The 19,211-nt window shown below is 37.7% G+C and overlaps 1 protein-coding gene across 6 annotated transcripts in view; it reads right to left on the bottom strand.

The window, feature by feature from the left end:
• Positions 1-19,211, bottom strand: part of RBMS3 (RNA binding motif single stranded interacting protein 3) — a 638,647-nt gene that overhangs the window by 278,551 nt on the left and 340,885 nt on the right. For all 6 annotated transcript variants that reach the window (XM_006158950.2, XM_006158951.2, XM_027775939.1 and 3 more), the window contains exon 4: positions 11,961-12,118. In XM_006158950.2, the coding sequence (XP_006159012.1) occupies positions 11,961-12,118 (158 nt within the window). The remainder of the gene's footprint in view (positions 1-11,960; positions 12,119-19,211) is intronic.

Raw genomic sequence — 19,211 nt, 5'->3', positions numbered from 1 at the left:
TTTTTTTAACAAAGCGACTTTGCCTTTGTTCTTACAACCTGTGTCAACTGCAATTCCTAAGGCAAAGTAGAAGATGCTATTTATCGCTAAACTCACATTGTTGTTTTTAATAGTGGAGTCAAAAGGAAAGAAAAATACATTTAATTTAATTTACCCACATATACTGGTGATTTTGTTTGCCTTTCTTCCGCCCTGTTCTAGGTCCCAAAGAACTGACTCTTTGTAGATTATATCGTCTTGGCTCTCTTATTGGCTGGTTTTCCACTGGATTCTGCCTTTGGAGATCCCAAAGGACATTAAAAGGCAGGAGCAGAGAGAAATCTGAGTAGTAGTTCCTCACCCTCTCCTTACTCTGGTGCTGCATCTGTATATATATATATCTCTTCTTCTCTACTACTTTTCCAGGCAGGACCTCCTTCAAACCTTTGGGATTCCTGGGCTCTGGGAGTATTTCTCTCCTTATCTTCTAACCCCTCAGGGTGGAATGATTTCCCATTGTTACTACCCTCTGGGTTTTTCAACATGGTTTTTTTTTGTCCTTTCCCTTAACTCTGTCCACCCTTCTGCAAATTCTCACATTCTAGTCTCTTCAGCAGAATCTTTTGGACTGAAATTCTGCTTCCAGCCAACACCCTAGTGGCTACAACATGAAAATATCAACAATACAGGAATAAAACATTACCCCAAAGGCTGTTCCAAGAAAAATGTTTTTTGTTTTTTTTTTTTTTCTTCCACTCAATCTGGAAACTACTCTCACTTAGATACCTGACTACCCCTGGTTGGCCTCATCTAGATGGAGAATAATCTAAATCTTTAAGTGATAGATTAGTATAGCCAAAAATTGGGAAGAAAATTAAATTTGAAAAATCAAACTGAGTTAAAATAGAAATATTGGTATGAATATCTGGAATAAATTCATTATCACTTTTTTCTCTTAGGTTTCTGCCATAAGGCATGTGAACTCACTGGAGAGACAGAGAGAGACAGTGAAACAGAAAGTGAGAAATCCCCCCAGGGTGAAATCCCGTCTCCTCCATTCCCTGCCTGGGATTTTGAGCATCCATGCACACACACCCAGTGTGAGTTTCAAGTCAACAAACCACCGTCACCTATGTAGGAATTCAGTGCCTTAACTGAATTTAGAGCTTCCTGCTGGCCCCTGCATTATCACTTTTAATCAGTCTCTTTCAACTATAACCACTTTCCATTCCTAGATGTTATTATCTATTGTATAGTAGTTTCTTATCTTTGAAGTATTGTCTAACAACTTTTCTGATTACCATACATAGCAAACTTGTCCTCACCCTAAGTCTTTTTTTTATATTTATTCATTCATTTCTTTTAATTGGACCAGAGAGAGATACAGAGAGAGAGAGGGAAAGTGAGAAAGCAAGCCATTAGGTCTGGGACTCGAACCATGCTCTTCCCTGTGGGAGTGTCCAGCACCTTAACTACCATGGCACTGCTGGCCCCCCCACCCTAGGTCTTTTCCTTCCTTTTCTCTTTGCCAGGATTGCTCTCTTTTCTCTCTACCCCTAATGAAAGATTCTCAAGGTGGGTTCCTTCTTAGCATCCGCATCTCACTTTAAATGTTGCCTCTTCAGAGGGCTTTTCTGTCTCCGACTTCTCACTTTAATCCCCCATACATTTTACTATATCCCTCTGTTTTGTTTTTTACTACTTCATTATACATTCATTTATATTATTTGAGTATTTGTGCATTATATAATTATTTTAATCTTTCTGATGCAGTAAAAGGTCGGTTCATGAAAGCATATATTTACACTTTGTGTACATCTCTGAATTCCTGCATCTTGGAAAATTATTGGAGTATTACTGGTGCCCAAGACATATGCATTAAATGGACTAAATAAATGAATACATGTTATATTTATATCAAGAACAGACTCAGAGAATTTAAGTAACTGGTCCAAGTATACAGGTAAGAGATGCAGAACTAAAGTACTAGCTAAATTGTTTCTGACTCATGTCAAGCCATAGTAATAACCACAAAGATGTAGAGAATTATTGGCTTGGTCTAATTCCCAAAAAGCAGACAGTGTAGAAAAGATACTAAATTAAAGATGCTCAGACTTGTAGTTCAGAAGATATTGGGCTATTTTTCTATATCTTTCTTATTTATTTACCTATCTATCTATTTATTTTAATTTAATGAGAGAGAGAGAGAGAAAGTGAGAAAGCAAGCCACCCATCAGATCTGGGTTTCGAACCACAGTCAGCCATGTGGGAGTCCAGTACCCTTAACCATACCACCTGCCACCTCCCCTTCTCTTTCTTTACATCTTTCTTTTCTATTGGAGAGAAGGAGACTACTTGTTTCAAATCTCCACAAGGTTCTAGATGTTCCAAAAGTCCATGTCATACTTTGTGGGTAGAGCATGTTACAGGGCATTAGATCTTTCAAACACTGAGAATTACTAAATGACCACCATTTCCAACCTGGAGGTAACAGTCCCTCAAATTCAGTTCCACACGGGTAAATAATTTTTTTAGAATTCTGTTTCTATCCTGCTGAGGTCAACCTTGGAAAACATGCATTTCAAATTTTATAATAATAAAACTGAAAAATATATTGATCCCCTTTCTCCAGATTTTTAGAAAGATATGCACAGAACAAAACTCAATCCAAGAGATTTCAGAATAGTAATTTATTTAATCCAATTTAATTTTTTGGGGTGTTTCAGTTAATAGATTGTATGGTTTGGATTTTGAAAGCCACAACTCTAAATATAAAGAAAATAAAGCAAAATGTTTTCCCTCTTCAGCCATGATCATGACTTTCTATAGGTAAGACAATGACAAAGAGGCAATGGGAAGAAACAGAGGAAGACAAAAGAAGACAAAGACAAAAACAAAGATAAAGACACTAGAAGACTGGAAGTATTCTCTTCAGTAGATCATATCTGCTGGCAATTGGAAAAGTAATTAAAATGACCAAAAGGAATGAAACAGAGTAGTCCTTATTCTCTTTGGTCTCAATAAATACAATTTAAACCTGTTTTGGTGCCAAAGGCTGTAGGTGGAGATTACTAGTCATTACCTGTATGTTTTCAAGATCTTTGATCATATTTGATTTCCTGGTTCCACAGGTTTGAGATGGTAATGAGAAAATAATTGTCAAAATGCACAAGGGAGGGACTGTTACAACGATGGACTCTAGGTAGATTCACTGAAACATATTTCAAATAATAAACATAATTGTGATAGGCTTGATGGTCATTTAGAAAGGGAAGTCCTGGTATTTGGTTAATAATTTTTAAAATTCCTACACTATTCCTAGGCCTATTCTGAATCAGTGTACTCATTATATTTCAGGAGGTGTGAGAAGATAAGGATCCAGAAGAAGGACCAGACAGTAGAAGGTAAATCCACAAAGTTTTGATGATACTTGAAGTTATTAAAGAAAAATACAGGGACCAGCAGTTGGTGTAATGACTATGTCATTGGATTCCCATGTAGTCGACCATGGTTCAAGTCCCAGACCTAGTGGCTTAAACTCACACAAGGCATGTGTGTGTGCATATGCCCAAGATCCTGAATGGAGACTGGAGGAGAAGAGATTGCAGCGTGGCCATCTTCCTTAGGGGGTGATTTCTTGATTTCTGTCTCTCTGTCTCTCTGGATCTTTCTGGTGAGTGCGTGCACCCTATACCAAAAACTTCTCAAAAAAAAAAAAAAAAAAAAAGAAAAGAAAATACAAAACAACTATTTTAATCTGCTATTTATATGATTTTAAGAATCAGCTATTATTTGTCTCTCTATAACCAACAATAATTATTTTACTTAGTGAAAAGAAAGAACTGAAATTACTTATTTGGAAAATTTGCTTACCCAGTAAAGAGAGGTGGAACACAGGGCTGCCCACATGTTAAAAGTCATTCAAACAAAGCCCCATGAAAATCAAATGAAGAGTACTGGTGAAGGGTGAAAAATACTACAAAATACAAAGGTCTCTGTGTTCAGTGGTCTCTCACGCTCTTTAGCTCACCAGGGGACAGTAAATGCAATTCTTAAAGAGGGTCTATGTTCCCAGATGTTGAGGCTGGCTTAATTGTGAATGCACACCCCCCTCTCCCTGCTGCACTTTAAGCCATTCTTTACTGGCCTCTCCTAACACTTTTGCAATGTGATTTTTGCAGGACAAACGGTCTCAGGTTTCTGGGAATGGGAAATGGATAACATGAACACACAGTCATGTCCCTGTAGACTCTGGCTGATTTATGCCCTGATCTTCACCCTCTCGGGCAAGGCATTCTGTTGGCACCCGCTAGCTCTCCAGTAGTGCGTCTGACTGTCAGCATTCCCACCATAAACTTCTGTTTTTAGAGGTTTATGGCTTGGCTATAAAAAAGCTGCCTGGAGGGGGGTGGATCTTACAAAATTGTTTTAAGTTACAAGAGAGTTAAATAAAATAAAATAAAATAAAATGTCTGCAATTTTAGACACTCTGGTGCTTCTAGAACTTTGAGAAGACTCTAATTGTGTTGTCTCCGTATCCTACTACATTCGAATCAATGCTTTGAAGTTCAGTGTTTTAAATATAAAATCAAGATGCTCCTTTTACTTTGAAGAAATGGTTATCAAAGAAGATTACTATATAGTTTGCATGTAAAATAATAATGTTTTTTTTCCTTTCTAGCCAAAGGAATTCTAGGATCTCTTGTCCATGAATTAAGAACCACATATGGTAGCTACGAGTGACAAATGGTGATATTCGAAATGAAGCCCGTTGAAAGAATTATTCAGGTTTTTGTGAGTTGAGATAGTTGTAAATTCCAGAAATATGTACAACTGACTAGAAACAAGTATAGGCTGACTGTATTCCCAACTGAATAAACATATTTCTTTAACAATGCCTGTGGCACTGTGAACTTTTTTTAAAATTTATTTTATTTATTCATTTAATTTTATTTGACCAGAGAGAGATAGAGAGAGAGAGAGAGAGAGAGAGAGAGAAGGAGAGAGAGGGAAAGTGAGAAATCAAGCCACCAGATCTGGGACTCAAACTGTGGTCAACCATGTGGGAGTGTCCAGCACCCCAACCACCATGCCACCTTCTGACTCCGGCATTGTGAACTTTTAAAGAAAGAAACAATTTGTGAACCAGTATTAGTTGGGCTGATGCCACTACACTTTTCACTAATATTCCAGTATTCCCTATCTCAGAATTAGCTTATGATTATCATTGAATGTTTCTCCTTGCATACAGGTATAGTCAAAAACAAATTAACAAAAATAAATTAAGTGAGTTCATTGATTCATCATCAAAAGTTTACTGAAGATCAATTGTGTGTTAGATTATATTCCAGGTGCTGGAAGGAACATGAAGAAAAACTCATGGTTTCTCCCTTGAAGAAGATAGATTCATGATTAGTACTTTTTGAGAAAGTGATACAGTGTGATACAGGCATCAGCAGAAATCAATTACATCTGTAAAATCACAAGTGACTTTAGAGTAGTGGTTTCCAATCAACAGAGGCAACAGCACCTGAAAACTTCTCAGAAATGCACATTATTAGGTCCCTTCCCAGACATAAATATTGAATATATCTAATTTCAGTAGAATCTGAAGCTCTAAGTGGGGCCCAGCAAATTGAAAATTTTTTTTTAATTTATTTTTTTTAAGGTTTTGTCATAAGGCAAATGCATTCTCCAGAAAGGAGAGAGAATGTGAGAAGGAAAGTAAGAAATCATACCTGGGGGGAAACTGACATGCTGCAATCTCTTCTCCATTCTCCTCTTGGGATTTTGGACATGTACACATGTGTGTCCAGCATGATTTTCAAGCTACTAGAACCAGGACAAAAATGATGGTCGTCCATGTTGGAATCCAGTGCCTTAACCACCATGCGACCTTAGTTTTTAATAGAACTTCCAGTGATCCTGAGAGCTCGTCCTAGGACCTAAGGCAATGTCCCTTAAATTTCAGAGAGCTGCCAAGTCACCTGAAATCACCTTAAGTGTACAAATTACAGGTTGCTGTGTACCCCCACCGTCAGACTAATAATTTTGTAGGTCAGTGCCCGGGTGATGCTGACACTGCTGATCCGGGAAGTACATTAAACGACTGCCCAAAGATACCTGCATATAATCCAATAACTTCTCTCACTTACTGGTGTAGTATCCTTGGAAGAATCGAGAAAATAGTGACTCAAATTATTTTTTCTGTTTTATGGTTCAGAGGGGGAGATTCATGTGAGAAAGCTGAGTGAAAAAAAGAATGAGGACAATATTTTTAAATGGGGGAACATTTGTGTAAGGGCTAAGTTGATCAAGTTACTATGGGCAATAGCTATAATGGTTTGAGAAAATGAAAAGCAAATATTAAAGTACGAGAAAGGAAGAATGTGGGCAGATCTACCTACATATGGTAACTAAAATTAATTTCCTGCCTCATCAAATTAGGTTAATTATGTGGGATCCTGTGCTTCAGAATTTAATGCCTAAGATGCACAGGTAATAAAATATTTATTTTTTGGTTGTTTCCTACAAAAGAAGGATAGTCACTTTTCTTTTTATTTCCTAGGTATAAGAAATCATTGGCTGGGCCAGACAGTGGTGGTTGGATCTCACCTGGCTGGCTGCACAGTTTGAGTCTTGGACCTGGTGGCTTGAAAAAGCATGCTCTGTGTGCATGCATGCATATACAAAATTGTAAAAGCGGAATGGAGAAAAAGGGATTGTGGTGTGGCTATTCCCCCAGGGGGGTGATTTCATACTTTCCCTCTCTCTCTCCCTTCATTTCTCTCTCCAGGGAGTATACACACCCCATAGCAAACAAACAAATAAACAAACAAAACAAAAAACAAACCAAAACAAAACAAAAAGAGAGAGAGAAAGAAATACGAAACATTGGCTTGACTTGAACCTCCATTTTCCTTTTTAATCATGTGCCCCTTTTGGAAATTGGAGAATACATTATTTATAGAATAGAGGCCTAAGTTTCAAGATTTGAATGTGACTGATAATTAATATTCGAAGTTCAAAGTGTTCAAAGGCTACTGAGTTTATTTAAGAACTTGAAAGGATGGTAATTATAAAATCCATCATCCAGCTACCCATCTATCCATCCATCCATCCCACCAACAATGAAAACGGAAACTTGACTCAAGGAAACACGCAACCTAGAGGGTGAAGACAGAAATCATATAGTGAACGCACTGCAAATTCTGATCAATTTTATCTGAACAAATAAACAATACTTTGATAGGAATTAGAACAAGAGTGCCTAACTTTAAATCCAGAGGTTGGAGTTCAGTGAAGGATTCTTTGAGGAACAGATGTTTAGGCCTATGGTTAGGTAAAACATGGAAGAGTTATAGACAGCTGGTGCCCTGACTATGAGGCAGGAAGTCACGGCCAGAAAGGTGAGTGACATCAGGGATAACGTCGACAGCAAGTGGCACCACTCAGACCATATTGAAGGGCTGTAAGCCAGACTCTAACATCCTTAGATTTTATTTGTTTTGCTTTGTTTTGTTTTAGGACTTCTTACTAACGTTCAATCATTGAACAGCTCCACAGCACATCATATGATTTTACAAAGTACGCATGTAATATGTGATCATTGAATCAAAGGTATTTCCAGATACATAATTCTCTTTGACCTATTTTTTAAAATTAACTTTGTCTATTTAATTATTTATTTTTTAATTTGATGAAAAAGGGACAGAGAGCGAGAGAATAAAAGTGAGAAAGCAAGCCACCAGGTCCAGGACTCAAACCGCAGTTGGCTATGTAGGATTCTAGCACCCTTAATAACTATATCACCTGCTGGCCCCATATACATCATTTTCAATGGAGAACTTTATTTCTTTAAAAAAAGAATGATTTAATTTTACTCATTATTGTTAATTTTTTTTTTTTAATTTGACTATGGAGAGAGAGAGGGAAAATAACAAAGCAAGCTGCCAGGTCCAAGACTCAAACTATAGTCAGCCATGTGGGAAGCCAGAGCCCCAACCACCATACCACCTGCTGGCTCCACTTTACATTTTTATGACTGTTAAATGTTTATTTCCGAACCTCTCTCACACAGTCTCAACTGTCCATCTTGTCTTCCTTATAATCTCCTGATACCTACACTTTTTCTCCCTACTATTATATCTTTGCTCTTTCAACAAAGAATATTCTACCATAGAATATCAACATTTGTTATATACTGAGTGGAGATATACAGTGTTTATCCATCATAGTCTGACTTACTTGGCGTAGTATTAAATCTTCTATAGTCTAGTCTCTAGATTGTGAGAAAATACATTTTTGTAGTCTAAACTACCCAGTTTACTATATTTTGTTATGGTATCCCTAGCAAATTAATATACTTTGTGCCAAAAAATCCTTTGTTATAAAATAAAAACAAAAACAAAATCTCCCAAAAAACAGTAGAATCTTCTTAGAAAATATGTTCTCTTGATGAATTTGTAATGCATTTATTTCTCAGCAGGAGTACAAATAAAGAAGAAACCATTTTATTAGAGAGTGTTTTCAGAGGGCAGGGAATGGAGAAAGAACCAAAGGAATGTTCATGCTGTGTGAAATGAACACAGCAGTCATTTCAGTATACTCCCACTTGTTCAGATTGCTGATAGCAGGTTTTACACTATCCAAGAATGACTATATTGGCAAAATTCAGAGACCCAGGTGGTATCATTAGTTCTGCCTTGACCATGAAAATCAACAGTCATCAATGTTTTCAAAGCCTAAATGCCTCACGCATACATTCACATCAGGGAGATTTTCTTCATTCTACTTCTATTTAGATCATAAAGCATGTACCTTACATATGTCTACTGGTCTACTATATGTTTCATACTTTCCCTCTCTCTCTCCCTTCATTTCTCTCTCCAGGGAGTATACACACCCCATAGCAAACAAACAAATAAACAAACAAAACAAAAAACAAACCAAAACAAAACAAAAAGAGAGAGAGAAAGAAATACGAAACATTGGCTTGACTTGAACCTCCATTTTCCTTTTTAATCATGTGCCCCTTTTGGAAATTGGAGAATACATTATTTATAGAATAGAGGCCTAAGTTTCAAGATTTGAATGTGACTGATAATTAATATTCGAAGTTCAAAGTGTTCAAAGGCTACTGAGTTTATTTAAGAACTTGAAAGGATGGTAATTATAAAATCCATCATCCAGCTACCCATCTATCCATCCATCCATCCCACCAACAATGAAAACGGAAACTTGACTCAAGGAAACACGCAACCTAGAGGGTGAAGACAGAAATCATATAGTGAACGCACTGCAAATTCTGATCAATTTTATCTGAACAAATAAACAATACTTTGATAGGAATTAGAACAAGAGTGCCTAACTTTAAATCCAGAGGTTGGAGTTCAGTGAAGGATTCTTTGAGGAACAGATGTTTAGGCCTATGGTTAGGTAAAACATGGAAGAGTTATAGACAGCTGGTGCCCTGACTATGAGGCAGGAAGTCACGGCCAGAAAGGTGAGTGACATCAGGGATAACGTCGACAGCAAGTGGCACCACTCAGACCATATTGAAGGGCTGTAAGCCAGACTCTAACATCCTTAGATTTTATTTGTTTTGCTTTGTTTTGTTTTAGGACTTCTTACTAACGTTCAATCATTGAACAGCTCCACAGCACATCATATGATTTTACAAAGTACGCATGTAATATGTGATCATTGAATCAAAGGTATTTCCAGATACATAATTCTCTTTGACCTATTTTTTAAAATTAACTTTGTCTATTTAATTATTTATTTTTTAATTTGATGAAAAAGGGACAGAGAGCGAGAGAATAAAAGTGAGAAAGCAAGCCACCAGGTCCAGGACTCAAACCGCAGTTGGCTATGTAGGATTCTAGCACCCTTAATAACTATATCACCTGCTGGCCCCATATACATCATTTTCAATGGAGAACTTTATTTCTTTAAAAAAAGAATGATTTAATTTTACTCATTATTGTTAATTTTTTTTTTTTAATTTGACTATGGAGAGAGAGAGGGAAAATAACAAAGCAAGCTGCCAGGTCCAAGACTCAAACTATAGTCAGCCATGTGGGAAGCCAGAGCCCCAACCACCATACCACCTGCTGGCTCCACTTTACATTTTTATGACTGTTAAATGTTTATTTCCGAACCTCTCTCACACAGTCTCAACTGTCCATCTTGTCTTCCTTATAATCTCCTGATACCTACACTTTTTCTCCCTACTATTATATCTTTGCTCTTTCAACAAAGAATATTCTACCATAGAATATCAACATTTGTTATATACTGAGTGGAGATATACAGTGTTTATCCATCATAGTCTGACTTACTTGGCGTAGTATTAAATCTTCTATAGTCTAGTCTCTAGATTGTGAGAAAATACATTTTTGTAGTCTAAACTACCCAGTTTACTATATTTTGTTATGGTATCCCTAGCAAATTAATATACTTTGTGCCAAAAAATCCTTTGTTATAAAATAAAAACAAAAACAAAATCTCCCAAAAAACAGTAGAATCTTCTTAGAAAATATGTTCTCTTGATGAATTTGTAATGCATTTATTTCTCAGCAGGAGTACAAATAAAGAAGAAACCATTTTATTAGAGAGTGTTTTCAGAGGGCAGGGAATGGAGAAAGAACCAAAGGAATGTTCATGCTGTGTGAAATGAACACAGCAGTCATTTCAGTATACTCCCACTTGTTCAGATTGCTGATAGCAGGTTTTACACTATCCAAGAATGACTATATTGGCAAAATTCAGAGACCCAGGTGGTATCATTAGTTCTGCCTTGACCATGAAAATCAACAGTCATCAATGTTTTCAAAGCCTAAATGCCTCACGCATACATTCACATCAGGGAGATTTTCTTCATTCTACTTCTATTTAGATCATAAAGCATGTACCTTACATATGTCTACTGGTCTACTATATGTAGAACACTATGGGGAATACAAAGAATTTTAAGATGTGGACTACCACTTTCTTGTCTTTAATCTGAGACAAGTTAGCATGTCTCTTAAAACCTGTTGTCTTCCAAAGCGAGGTAACAAAAGCTGATTAGGGATGGTTTCTGGAGTAATGGCAAGGTTCACCCTAGGTGGACACACTCACCTATTATCTACACGGGACTGACTTCCAGATGACACCTGACATCTATCCATTACTCTATATTAAGTCAGCCAGAGACACACATAAACACACCAAGCCATGGAGATAGGGGTTTTAGTTTTCCTCTTTGTCATTGAGCAATTTCTTTTTCTCTGTGGTTTCTTTAGCTTTGTTTTTCTTGAAAGCACAGCAGGTACAACCATGTTTAACTCCATTTCTGGCTGAGATCCTCTTTTGTAAACATTCTCTTTAAGTGAAAACTAGTCTTCCTTTTCTGACAATAAAATACAATTTTCTTCTGTGTTCTGCCTAAAATATCAAAAACACACAGCCAGGATCTCTTAAATGCACATGCCCTCTTTGACCTCACCTTACATTTCTGAGTTCCTGGGGGCTTTCTGATTCTTGTTTCTCTAAATCTTTTCTCTCTTTCCTCCTTACTGAGAAATTCTACCATCTTTCTTCTTTGGAAATCAATAAAAAAACATTTGGCTGTTTTGTTCACCACACAGGATCTTTTGCTTTGGGATACAAGGCATTTATTATCCTTGCCAGAAATTGGCAGCATCTGATTTTGTTGATTTATAGGCCCAGAGAGGACTGAGAACTGGGTATACACATCATGATGACTTGAGACAGATAAACACATTCTATGTACATAATTTTTCGATGTGAAATGGCATTGGGATTTTTTGACTGGAAACAAAGATATAGAAATAGAACATATTTGCAAAGCTACTTTTTTTCTTTTCTTCTTTTCTTTCTTCACTTTTTCTTTCTCCCCCCATATTCTTTGGCTCTAGTCCCTAGCATTAGAAAGGAACAGAATTAAAAAGGCACGATGAGGAAAAGCAGGTTACCTGGCAAAGCCAACACCTCTGCTGACTCCATTAGCGTCTCTTAGTATTCTCGTGGAAATGACGTGTCCGAAGGGTTTCAGCATATTCTCAAGTTCCTGTTCATCCATAGAAATGGGGAGATTTGAGATGTATAGGTTTGTTGGGTCTTGCTCTTGTTGCTAAGGAAAGGGAAAAAACAGATGCAATGAGCTCCAACTATTGAAAAACATGGCGCACAGAGAGACTTTAAACTGCAGTCAAGATCTAATCTCCAATGTGCACTAGAAAGTACTTTTGCTAACTAGGGGTACTACTTCTTTTACTGGAAGTCCTTCTTTCTTTTACTTTATTTTAATGAATTAATATTTTAAAAGATATTTTTGCTATAGGTCACATGTGCTAGCCAAAAGTGAAAAATCATCCCCTAGGAGGGATGATCACGTCGCAATCCCATCTCCTCTGCTCTACTCTCTGGATTTGGGGCATGCACACACACATGCCCAACATAAGTTTTAAGTCGCCAATCTGGTACTTGAACCAGGCTGACTATGTGAGAGTCCAATGATGTAACCATTACACCATCTGCTGGTCCCTGAAAGCCCTTCTTGCACAGAACATTTCTTGTCATCAATAAAAAAAAAAATCTCTCTGTCCAAGCTTACTTAGAATGGACTAATAAACTCTTACTGCAATTGAATTAAGGTAAATGTGTACATTCTTTCTATGACCACTGCTGACTACTCACACTTTAATTATTGTCACCTATAGCTATTGATGTTTCATCAAACAAAAGTCCGTAACATGCTAGGCACTGTTCTATGCACTTATACATCATCTCATTAAATACTCTCCACAAATATAATGATCATTTTACAGATGACAAAACTGATCTCTAACTTGTCCATGTACACAGTTCATAAGTGTCAAAGACAGGGCTGAAATCTGGGCTGATAACCATAACCTACGGGCTTCATTTTTCTGCCAATCTGCCTTTCATTAGACCACAGGGTTTCAAAGTGTGCTCTCAGAACTGTGTCATTAGCCTCAGTGTTACCCAGTAACTTGCTAGAAATGCAAACTCTAGTACCCCACCCCAAACTATTAATCAGAAACTCTAAAGGTGGCCAACTATTTGTGTGTGTATGTGTTATTGCCAGAAGGCACATGGATTTGCCAGAGAAAGACCAGCAGGCAGAAAGAGGGAACAGGAATGAAAGAAAGCACCACCCAACAGGGTATAGTCACAAGACAATCCCTTCTCCATTTCTTCATCTCATCACAATTTGGAGCATGTACACCTGCTTGGCATGTTTTTCAAGCCTCCAGGGCTGGGATTCAAACCATGGTCAGTCATGTGGTATCTTGCTCCTTTAACCACTAGGCTATGGGGTTGACACTCCTGTGTTTTGACAAGCCCGCCAGTTAATTCTGATATCTGCTCTACTCTGGGAATAACTGAGACCAGGGATGAATAGTCTCATATAAATGAGATGACAATGTCTATCATTTTCTAATTAGCAGCAATAATAGTTAAATAAGCTTTGCTTAATAGATTGGGAAACTAAACCACAACCACCAGCATCATTTCTATGTATATATATATTTTCTATTTCATACAATAAACTGATATTTGAAACTCAGTTGCATATATGTTAAAATAAAGCATAGCCTGGGACTAGCAGTTGGCGTAATGGCTATGTCGCTGGACTCCCATGTAGTCGATTGTAGTTCGAGTCCTGGACCCAGTGGCTTAAACTCAAGCCAGGTGTGTGTGTGTGTGTGTGTGTGTGTGTGTGCCCAAGATCCCAAGAGGAGAATGGAGAAGGATCGCAGCATAGCCATCCCCCCCAGGGGGTGATTTCTTGGTTTCTGACTCTCTGTCTCTCTCTATCTTTCTAGCAAGCACTCACACCCTACAGCAAAAACCTCTAAAAAACAAAAGCAAAAACAAAAACAAAAACAAAACTCATGCTGGGCATATGTGCATGTGTGCCCAAGATGCCAGAAGGAGAGTAGAGGAGAAGGGACTGTGGCATGGCTATCTTCCCGGGGAGTGATTTCTCACTTTCCTTCTCACTGTCCCTCTCTCTGGTAAGCACACGTGCCCTAATGCCAAAACCTCTAAAAAGGAAAAAAAAAAAGTTATTGCCAGATATGTTTTCAGAAGGTTTTAACACTCCTGGCTGATTCACTCTTTATTACTAAAGGAATTTGTAGTTTAGAGAAGTATTAGAAGCACACTAATAGTAGACTGAGTCTTTATACTAGGAAACATTAGAATTGTGAAATATTTGAAAAGGAACAATTTTCTTATGAGGTGATTTCTGAGTCTTAAATGCCTAGATCTACTCAAATCCCACAAGAAACACATGCCCCACAGTTTGAGATTTCCTGCATCAATCTAGAGCTCAACAATAAGTGGACTATAGCACATGGCAGTCCCATGAATATTTGAAATTTACCCAATATTTTACACCCCTTTGCCATTGACCAGACTAAACAATCATAAGAAATCTACCGCATTGTCCCAGGGTACTGTACAAAGCTTGTCATTTTCCCCCAGACAGCAGTGGAGAAGTTTTTCCTAACTCAAATATACATTTCCAAATTCTCTTAATATTGACTGTACTGTGGCATCTTGAAATGATATACCATAAACACACAGAACTTAGTACATGGGGATTGCCCAGTAAGCTGTTTTCTGAACCCAAAATCAAACAAGGCCAATACCTTAGTTTGTATTCACAGAGACAAAGTGGTATTGGATGATGTCATTCCTTAATTGGTATTCAAGAAAGAATATGACATTGAGCATTGTTATTTATTAAGTAATTCTCTTCTTTGAAATGCAATATTAGACTTGAATATATTTCTTGGAAAAAGAGTTTAAGTTCTACGTAGAAGGAACTTTAAAATGGTATACATGTTTATATTTCTGCTTTCAATTTTACTTATATCAGCTTTATGTGAATGGATGGTCATTTTCAAAAAGTTCATTGGCGTTGTGAACCAAAGATCACTTTTCTTTTCTTTCATGTGGTGACTGAAATCTAAAAGAACTTTAAAAAAAAAAAATTGCTAGAGGGTGTGTGTGTGTGTGTGTGTGTGTGTGTGTGTGCACGCTAAATGTAGGGAGGGAGAGGAAGGGAAAAAGCACCTCATGGAGCCTGGTCACATTGCAATCCCTTCTCTTTCGTCTCTTCTTCCTCATGAAATTTTGGGAGCACATGCACACACATCTCATGTATTTTTCAAGCCACCCTGAAACTCCACTTGCGAGATTAGACATGTGGAATCCAGTAACCTCAACCACCAGGCCACAGGCTAACCTAAACGAACAGCTAAAAAAAATTTTTAAACGTAAATTTTCAGGGACATGTAGCTCCAGAATAAATCTAAGGGGGCATCTTGTCCAATCTTAATCATTGAACAGATGGCAAAAAAGAGAAACTAGAGGAGTGGTTATGACTGCCCAAGGTCATTCTGCTAGTTAGTAACAAGACTAGAAATAAAACTCATGTTCTTTTATACCTAGTCCAATGTTCTCACCAATTCAAGTCACAGAGTTATTTCTTAAAATCTAATGACTAGTGGGCCAGTAGGTGGTTTAGGCAGTTGATTTCCAAATGACCAACCACAGTTTGAGTCCTGGACCTGATAGCTTTCTTTCTCACCCCCCTCACTCACTGTCTATCTCCAGTGAGCATGTGGACCCTATAGCAAATTTTTAAAAAATATTAATAATTAAAATTAAATAATTTTTTTGGAGAGGTTTTTGCTATAGGGCACATGTGCTTGTCAGAAAGACAGACACAGACAGAGAGAGAGAAAGTGAGAAATCACCCTCCAGGGAGGATGGCCATGCCATAATCCCTTCTCCATTCTCCTCTCAGGATCTTGGGCACGCACGCACATGTGCCCGGCATAAGTTTAAGCCACCGGGTCCGGGACTCAAACCATGGTCAACTACATGGGAGTCCAGCGACATAGCCATTATGCTAACTGCTGGTTCCAAATAATTATTTTTTAAAAATCTAATGACTAGTAAGTAGCAGGTTGTGGTTCAAAAGAATACTGGTGCAGACAGAAATTAACTTGAATTTGTTATTAAAAAAAAAAAAATTCCTATCCTTAGGAACAGTACACAACAAATAGTTTGTTAAAGAAGTATACAACTGCAATTCACATAGTCATTACATTTAGTTGGTAATATCACCATTAGTAATTCCCTCATTTTGGTTTATTTCTACATATTTTCATCTAGCCATGGATTTTTATTTTTTTTTTTTTTGTCAAAAGCTTATGAAAAATTTAGAAAAGCATCTTGTCTCTCACTCTCTCTCTTTTTATTACCAGAGAAAGTACCTCTCAGTGGAGAATAGCTAGGACACAATCCTTTTTCTGAAGTCTTTCTCCAATCCATAAGGATTTGGGGCATGTGCATGCACCCATTATGTGTTTCAAGCCACAAGGGTTAGGACTCAAACCACAGTTGGCTCTATGGGATCCAACTTCCCTAACCACTGTGCTTTCAGTCAGCCCAGCTCTATGGTTAATGTGAGCAGAGATCTGTCCTTTTATGCAAGAATATTTAAATAATTTACTTTATTTCAAATTTCTAAAATGAGTTATTTTTCTTCAGTATTTTAGTTCATGTAAACTGCCAACACAGAATTCATTGGCTTTTTAGTAGAGACAACTTTTAAATCTGAGAACATTTCAAGGTGGCTAAGGTGCTCCCTTAACCCCTACATTATGAGGCCAGTTCCTAAGTTCGGTTTTCATCAGAAAACTGTGTATATCCAATTTATAGTCATCTTTGAACTATTAGGTATAAAAATGCTACCTCGAGATGAATTATCCTGAACAATGGTATTATATGTGTGTGACAGTTAATTTTATCCAGAAATATCTTGAAAAGTTTTGAAACAAGCAGACAGTTGCAGACATTTTGAAAACACATTGAGAAGGACATTCATGCAGACTGATGATAATCATATCATCTCACATACAGCCCAATTCTACAGTATTCAAAGTGTTTTAGGGTCATTTTATATCATGTGGCCTTTCCTAATAGCTCTGAGGTAGATAGGATAAGAGTTACTATCCCAGGACCAGCAGTTAGCATAATGGCTATGTCACTGAACTCCCATGTAGTCGACCGCGGTTCGAATCCCAGAGCCGGTGGCTTAAACTCGCTCCAGGCATGTGTGTGCATACCCAAGATCCTGAGAGGAGAATGGAGGAGAAGAGATTGTGGTGTAGCCATCCCCCTGGGGAGTGATTTCTCACTTTCTATCTCTCTGTCTTCCTGGTGAGCGCACACAGCCTATAGCAAAAATTTCTTCAAAAAAAAAAAAAAAAGTTACTATCCCAACTCTACAAATGAGAGGCTGGTTCTGACATCTTCAAGAGTTCCCAAGGTCACATGTCTAGTAAGTTAATAAGCAATATTGTAACAATATATTTTTAAAATTCTTCATCTAGTTTCCCCTGCACCTCAAAGACTCTGGAGATTGCCTATAAATATTTCTATTCAAAGGACCTCATTGTGAACTAGAAAATTAATATGGAGATCAGCAATTATGTTTTAATGGAGTAGTCTATTTTTGATGCTGTAGTGATTTTAAAAATTAATAATAATGAAAACTAAATGTTTTCTTCCACTCTGAAAACAGAGGCAGGTAGTCAGAGCACCTGCTATTAATGAGCTGCCTTAACAGCATCCAGTATTTTGGAGTTAGTTCAGCACGAACTTGGTACAAGATGTTCTCCCCTTTCTGGTGATCTATCAGAATGCTCAGTGCACAACCCTAGGAGTTAGAGCACCAGTAGGTGAGATCTGGAAGAAGCCTACTGTTTGAGGCATACGTACTTCAGTATTACATGTGTGTGACAGTGACTTTTACGACCCAACTTCATTGGGCCACAACGTACCCATATAGTTAATCAAACATTACTCAGACATTTCTGTGTGAGTATTGTTGGATGAGTTTAATGTTTAAACTTCTATATTATGTGAAACATATTGCTCTTCTTAATGTAGATGGGGTTCAACCAAATCAGTTGAAGAATGAGTAAAACCACAAGGCTGCCCAGCTCAGAGGTTAAGAGAGATTTCCCCTTGCCTGACTGCCATTGAACTGGGACCTCTTCTTTTTTAATTTTTCATTTTATTCTTCTTTCACACTTGGATTAGACTGAAATACCAGCTCTTCCTGGGTCTTAAGCCTGCACACCTTTGAACTGAAATTATACCATAAGCTTGTCAACTGAAGATCTTGTGACTGGTCAGCCTCCATAATCTCATAAGTCAATTCCATACAATAAACTGAGGACAAAAGAAAGGGGAGAGAGAGAGAGAGAGAGAGAGAGAGAGAGAAATCCAATTGGTTCTGTTTCTCTGGAAAACTCTAATCTCAGGTGTTAATTTTGTCAGACAAGGATTGGTATGAAAAAATAAGAGCATGTGCTCAGCCCTGGTCTTTGTATAAGAACTTCTCATTCCCTAGTCATAGAGCCACTGCCTTTGACCACATAAGAGAGATTTACGGTCTTACCCTAAGACTGATAAATGTTCCAGAAGCAACCATGCATAGTAATGCATTAAAGACCAAAGGAAAAAGAAAAACTGCCCAGAAGTAGGTTTTTACTCCTAAATGATGCCTATTAAACACACTCTCCATCTGTTTGCTGAATGGTAAAGGTAGCCTTGTGTTTTCAACTGTCTGTTCCCTCCACTAAAAGAGAAAGGATAATTTTCCCTTTTGTTAGATCCAAATGATGATGAAAGGACTGCCAGTTTTTTCTCCTAAAGCACCAATAGGAAAAATTTTCCTAAAATAAGAACCAATAAGAACAATTTCCCTATGGAACATATTTTTTAAAGAGGTCATTCATTATTTCAGAATTTTAGATAGTTTATTTATTCCATGAGTGAGAGAGAGACTGAGATGAGATAGTCTCCCCACAGAGACTTGACCCTGGAATTTATCTCCAGCTTAAGCTCTCCCAGAACACTGGCACACACGTGTCCAACACACACAGAGGGGTCTCCAGACACCAAATGGCAACCCTCCCATGTGGGTCTATCTTGTGGAGCATCACACTTTACCACTGTGGCACCACTGGGTCCCTATCTCATATTTCAGAAAGCAGAGCATCAGCAATGGAAGTCCATGTCTTCTATTCAGAGGGCTTTGTTATGGAGAACAAGCTTAGAGGAGGCCTGACTGTGACACAATGCCTGGTGCTCCTTCCATGGGAACCACA

This window comes from Tupaia chinensis, unplaced genomic scaffold, assembly GCF_000334495.1.
Source record: "Tupaia chinensis unplaced genomic scaffold, TupChi_1.0 Scaffold000617_1, whole genome shotgun sequence".
NCBI lineage: Eukaryota > Metazoa > Chordata > Mammalia > Scandentia > Tupaiidae > Tupaia > Tupaia belangeri.
Note: the sequence above shows the minus strand (reverse complement) of the source record. Positions and strands in the feature narration are given on the sequence as shown.